Source organism: Pelobates fuscus, chromosome 5 (assembly GCF_036172605.1).
Source record: "Pelobates fuscus isolate aPelFus1 chromosome 5, aPelFus1.pri, whole genome shotgun sequence".
Classification (NCBI taxonomy): domain Eukaryota; kingdom Metazoa; phylum Chordata; class Amphibia; order Anura; family Pelobatidae; genus Pelobates; species Pelobates fuscus.
Window position 1 is genome coordinate 259,686,326 of NC_086321.1, and position 6,872 is coordinate 259,693,197.

The window sequence follows — 6,872 nt, forward strand, 5'->3', positions numbered from 1 at the left end:
ATTAAACTCTGACCTCTGTTAATACTGTATTTAAAAAAAATCCCATACAAATAAAACTATAAAATCAAGTGATAACTATTTGTGCAGTGTGTGAATGTTAGAGTGTAATTCTTGGAATGTCAGTATGCAATTGTTTGGGTGTACTTCTTTCAAGTGTCAGTGTGTGAGTGTGTGAGATTTCTTTTCTACTGACTCACTTTTTATATATGGAAAGTATTTCTATGGATTATCACTGTTTAAATGTGCATCTGTATTTCTATGAAGTGTCACTGTGTGAATGCAGGGGTTAATTTCTGTGAAGTATCAGTGTTTGAATGCATGTGTTTATTTCTGTGGAGTGCTAACATGTATATATAAAGAGAGTGGCTTTATATGGAGTGTCATTTTGTAAATGTTGGGGTGTGTTTCTGTGGAGTGTCACAGAGCTTTTCAGTAACGTGAGAATCGCCAAAAATTTAAAGTGAACTAAAAGTGAATATCAAAATTCTGTCTAAAATAGGCAAATTATAAATCTCTCAGAGTCAGTTCTGTTTCCAGTTTGGATATTTTGGCCTTAGATTTAAATTTATTTTGAAATCACTTTAAATTCATAAGGATTCTCACTTTAGTGAATAACCTTGTCAGTGTGTGAATGTATGGGTATGGGTTGGAATGTATTTCTTTGGCATGTTAGTGTGTGAACGTGGGGCGGATTTAAGTGGAGTATCAGTATGTGAATGTGACAGATTATTTATTTGGAGTGTCAGTGTGTGAATGTGAGAGATTAGACGGGACATACTTGTGTATTAAGCGGGATAGATAGGTGGGAATGGCATTATGTAGAGATTTGAAAGCAAGAACCAGACTTTTATATTGAGCCCTATATCTTACGGGAAGCCAATGCAGGGACTGACAGAGGGGTGAGGCGTGGGAGGTGCGGGTGGACGGGAAGATGAACCTTGCCGCCACATTCATTAGAGACTGCAATGGGGCAAGTTGGAAGCACGTAAGACCAGTAAGAAGCGGATTGCAGTAGTCAAGGCAAGAGAGGACAGTGGCATGGACCAGCACCTTAGCCTTATCTGGCATTAAGTAGGGGCGGATGTGCGTAATGTTTTTGAGATGGAAGTGGTAGGATTTGGCGGTCGACTGGACATGAGGGGTGAAGGAGAGGTCAGAGTCAAAGAAAACACCTAAGCAGAGAGCCTGTGTGGTAGAGCTGATTGTAGCACCATTAACATGGAGGGAGACAAAGACGGGAATAATCACACTTGAGGGAGGAAAGACCAGAAGTTCTGTTTTGGACAAGTTGAGTTTAAGGAAGTGGGCAACCATCCAGTTAGAAATAGCAGAGAGACAGTCAGACACACTAGTCAAGAGGGTTTATTATGTGTGTATGATTGTACTTCAGTGCACTATCCGTGTATAAATGTGTTGATTTATCTGTGAAGTACCATTGTGTGAATGTTAGGTGTATTTTTGTGGAGTTGTCAGAGTGTGGGTTGCACCATAACAGAATCTTCGGACCTGTAAGCTGGCTGCACTATCCCTCTGGTGCTGGGATAAATCAAGAGAGCTAGGCTTGAGAGCCTTTGTAAAGGCAATAGAAATCACATTGCAGGCAGAGGTGGATACCTGTCTGGAAGAAGGGCTGCAGCGAAATAGACAGAGGGGACGGTACCTGCCTGGAAGGAAAGCTTCAGAGGAATAGGCAGAGGGTATGATACCTGCCTGGGAGAAGAGTCTGGTCAGGTGAAAAAGTTCCGGAGAGACCCCAGTCAAGCTTCGGTGACTGGGGTAGAAGCGTTCCAGGCTCCCGCCCCATGGCTAATAAGCAGATTGGGCGGAGGTACTCCGTCACAATGTGGAAGGTGTATATCTCAGGAGTGTCAGTGTGTGTATGTGTAGATTTTATTTCTATGGAATGTTAATGCATGAGTCTGTATTTCTGTGGAGTGCCAGTGTTTGAATAATGGGGTATATTTCTATGGAGTGGCAGTGTGTGAATGTGAGAGTGTATGCATATGGGGCATTAGTGTATGAATGTGAGGGTATATTTCTGTGGAGCATCAGTGTGTGTGCATGCAGACTTAAGTATATGCTGGCAGTAAGGTACTTTTTGTGGACTTTTTGTGTGAATCATTGTTCCATTTCAACCAACTTCTTTTCACAGCCTGTTCTTTTTTCTTCTCTTCCCCACTACCTTAGTACATCTCTCTATAGCTCCATTCCCCACTTCACCTCTCTGCTTTCTTACCATCCAAAACCCTTTCCTTTACTCTGAATAATTAAATATTATGAAAGGTCCATAAATGCTAGCAGGATGGTGTGCCCTCGAAAGGCTTGTGCCCTCTGTCTGTGATTGGTTTACCTGAGAGCTCAGTCACTTTGATTAGAACTAGCAGCCATATGAACATATATGTATACATGTTTTTTAATTTTTATTTTATATATATATATATATATATTAGCATCAGTGCGTGATATCATTCAATAAATATACTGCTTCCTAGGCATATAATAATAATATCAAGGAGGATCACTTGACATTCTAACATGCCCATAAAGGGTTAAGAAAATCTAGAACACTTTAATCACACAAAGAACCTTATGTGACATAAATGCTCAGTGTTATATAACTCATAGAAATTTGAACGGACAATTATGATGATTTTGCAGTTTATTCTCAAACAAGACTAAACTGTTCTGTCTGCATCAATGTGGTGCCTGGGGCATTTTGTATATGTGCAGCTTATTAATCTTATATATTAGGCCGGTCTCAATAGCATGGAAACCTGATTTACTTGATTTAAAGCAAATGTCTATCTACCTATTCAAGCACTTTCGTACACTTTATAAATAGAAGCTTGGTTACCTAAGGAAAACACACAATACAGGATTTAACAACTAAACAGTGAATTGTATGGCGTTTACAGCTGACCTGCAAAATGTAAGCCAAAGTAGTAAGATAAAAAAAATAAATCAAAATCAGCTGAACTATCATTTTTCAAGCTGTATTTAGGCCATAATATTGCAAGTAAATTGTCAACGTATCACTTCATTATGGAGGGATTTGTTCCGTAAACTCCTAAATGTAGCAAGCTGAAATCTGAATGGCATCATTTAAGCTGAAATAGTCAAACTGTGAATATAGCTGAGCGGGACAATTCTCCCTGATCAGCAATTTTAGCCAAATAGTTGCCATACGAGTTTAAGTTCACTACAAGTCAGAGCTTAGTGACTATGCCCCATACAGTTGAGTTAGTACTAAAGCATCTTTAATAAAGTCCGAATAATTACATCTTGAAGCAAGAAACTAAATTGTCTAAATGTTCATCTTTCGTGTGTGTGTTTGTGTGTGTACTACATATATATACTACATACCAAAAGATTTGTGGTGAGATATACAAATATATGAGTCATCTGTCAACCCTCAAAAGATTACAATGCAAATTTGACTTAAAATGTAAGTATTGTGGTATCGAGATATATTTTAAGCCTATTGGGTTTGTGTGCTTTTTGTAAACCGTTTTTTTCTCCAGAATCTACCTGATCTCATATTACTAATCTCCTGCAAAGTTTTTGAGCAGTGCCCTCATCACCTATTATTCCTCTATGCCTAAAACGGTTTGTCTTAGAATACTTGTATTTTTTTTTTTTTGTGTACATTTATGTGGAAAATGTTGGTGCTTTATAAATAAATTATCATTATTGTTAAGGTGGAAGGATTGCTGTTGTTTCCACTTTCTAGTATTTTAAGTCCACTCCTCTGCTCTTCCTCCATTCCCTCCCCCTTTTCACATTCTCTTGCATTAAGAGATGACTTTCTCAGTTTGCACCGAGACTCAGTTTAAACACAGGCAGTATCTCACTGTTCTGGCATCCGAAATACAGCATTAGACTCCCAGAGGACGTTTCTACAAGGATCACATCTGCTGCAGGAGTGATGTTTTCACAGATGAATAACCCATGCCAGACAAGAGTTATCACTGTCGTCCTAAGATTCCCCTAACTGGGAATATAAAATTTCTAAGGGGCTCTGACTTGGTGAGATCTGTGGAGTCAGCAAACAGACGGGAGAGGATTTGATATTCAAAGAAGCAGAACTACAGTGTTTTCTTTAAAACCTTGGACGATCAGTGTGGTTCTTGCTAATTTGGAGGAACAGAGGTTATCAATGTACCCATGGTCAAAAAGTACAGTCTAATGGTATAAAGCGATGAGGCCAGATGATATCAACCCTCGTACAGGACTGGTGGTGGCCTTGGTGAGCATCTTTCTTGTGTTTGGCTTTATGTTTACAGTTTCTGGGTTCAAAGGAGAGATGCTGGGACCCATCCCACTTATTGCTATAGGACCAGCTATTTTTCTACCAGGAGTTGCTGCTATTACCCTTACAAGGAGAACTGAAGGCTGTACAAAGTGGCCATACAGAAGGTTTGCCTGCTGCAAGAAACCCAAGGATAAAGAAAATGTTGAACTTCTGAAGACCCCGTCAGACATGGAGTCTGGAAAGGGTAGTTCTAATGAGCTAGACAAAAAGGGAGAGTCAAAGAAAAAAGGAGAGGACAAAGAATCTAGCAAAGTCATCACTATAGGGGATGCCAGGACGCTCAGCAATAAAGCGGAAGAAAATGAGGTGCTTAAGTACTTGGAACAGTGTTATTCCACAAACACATTACCAGGCGGGGGGGAAAACCATAACACATGTTCTGTTTTTGATAAAACGTGTGCATCAGACAGAATTATCTACAATGCAACAGAGGAGAAGGTTATAATTGATCCCAGGGATAGTGATGGTGGAGTCTGCCCTCAGAAGCAGAATAGTCCCCATAACAGGTACTGCTGTTACGTAAAACCAACAGAAGTGAACTTGGACCAAGAGACAGTTGTCTGAATCCTTATGAATGCACTGTATAAAAATAATTGCACTGCATGACAGATTCCGTCAGTGAGAACAGACAAAGTACTTGCTCACAACCTTTTTTTTCCAAAGTGTTGTTAAAGCGGACCAGCATGTTTATGCTTTTAATTCTCTCTGTTTCCTTTCTACTGATTCGGACCAATCTTGTTTTTTTGTTTTTTTTCTTTTCTATCTTTCAATACAGTGCCTTGACACAGAGTAGAACATCAGAACTAGTGCATTGAGTGTTACTGATTAAACAGAAATGCAATGGGAGCACAGGCAAATTGCAGACTACAGGAGAAACCTTTGTGTCTTCCAAAACATTGTTGTGATAGTAATTTATTTCATAAATCATGTATGACCCCAAAATATAAGATTACACACTGAAGAACAGGTACCATTACAATTACTGGATGGTAATTTAGTATGTTTCTTTTCAGCATCTCAATCGTTTGTTCTGACATTTACACAATGGGGAACATTTGAATCCTGATTTAACCATTTAAGTGCAGGAGTGTGCAATGCACGGATTTGCACTGGGTTACATGCATTCCAATATTTGTGGGTTACGTTTGATTATTTCTTGTTTGTTTTTTACCGGATATTTTTTTTTTTTTCTTGAAGGGTTGCACAAAGGAAGGCACAAGATTTGTGACCTAGAAAAAAATAAATGTGAAACTGTAGAAGCAAATTCAAGGCTTTAGGTGCTCCTGTTAGCTTTCTGAGATCAGACAATGGGACAATGGATTTTTGTTTACACTTATTGTCTTACAGAAAAAAAATCTACCCTAAAATTGCTTATAATTCTAATATATGGCAGTGTAAGATGACACCACATTTATAGATAGTTATGCTTTTTATGCCCTACAATCTATTATGCAATCTTTATTATCAACTTTATTTCAAAGTTCTAGACTGTAGGAATATCTCTTATAAATATTTAAATTTATTGCTTGATTAATTGCTATTTTAGAATTTGAATCTTACCCAATCGTTGTTAATAATGTGTTTTCATTTTACGTGTCTAATCCAACTGAGAGGTGAATTTTGAAGTGCTAAAAATTGCACACCTTTTTGGCAGTTAAGGTGTTAAGCCTGAATGGCTGGTGTTATGTACTGATGACATTTTTCAAATATTAATGGTTATGTGTGTAAAGTCGTGTGATTCTGCTAGCATGATATACAGCATGGGTTAATTGTACACACTTTATAGCTTACGTATGTTTTTTTTTATTTCAAGTAAGGCTGCTTCACCTCTCGCTTTTTGAAAGGGCTTGGAAAATAAATTGTTTTTGAGTCCTCTGGCAATATAGAGAACAATGTCAAAAGTTGACCAGGCTTTTAAGTATTTTGAGTGTTGGGGAGTGGGGGGATGCCTGTACAATAATGGCCCATTACACTAGGTGGCGTGAGTGAATTCAGATACATTTACCTGCAAAAATAAGGTAGGCAACACAGTGGCATTGACAATTTATTCAGAACAGTGCAGATTCATACAGTTCTGAATGTACATTAAGATTTAAAATTGGAGGAAAATATAAAAGCGAAGTCCAAACAAAATGTACAAGTATGAGACAATGTTGTGTCTAATAAAATATTAGACCAGAAACAAAAATATATTTCTATAATATGTAGCTTCGTGTTCATTAATATTAAAATATAATTTGAGTTGAGACACAATACGTATTTTTTTCACATAAAATAAAAATCATAAACAGTGGGTTATGGATTGAACAAATAGGCAAAATAAATAAGATTATATATAGTATTATCCAGAATGTATCGAGAGAATGGACCCTCATTTCTTCACACCATGGTCTAGGTAACCCTGGGCATTTTATATGTTGTGGACTGCATCTCCCTCAGGAATACATCTCCCATGATGCTTTGCCAGAATTGTGTGTATAAGAGCATTATGGGAGATATAGTTCACAGCATCTGCAGTGCCGAAGTTCCCTGCTCCTGGTGTAGATATATTGATTTGTTT

At 38.0% G+C, this 6,872-nt stretch overlaps 1 protein-coding gene across 1 annotated transcript; it reads left to right on the forward strand.

Moving 5' to 3' along the window:
- The first annotated feature begins 3,833 nt into the window (after positions 1-3,833).
- TMEM215 (transmembrane protein 215) lies at positions 3,834-6,451 on the forward strand. The gene has a single exon (XM_063457246.1). It carries the CDS (start codon positions 4,199-4,201, stop codon positions 4,874-4,876), a length of 678 nt encoding a protein of 225 aa, XP_063313316.1. The 5' UTR covers positions 3,834-4,198; the 3' UTR covers positions 4,877-6,451.
- Positions 6,452-6,872: the final 421 nt, after the last annotated feature.

Bases quoted from the DNA above. Each gene is read 5' to 3' on its own strand.
- TMEM215 (XM_063457246.1), top strand. From the start codon at position 4,199: ATGAGGCCAGATGATATCAACCCTCGTACAGGACTGGTGGTGGCCTTG.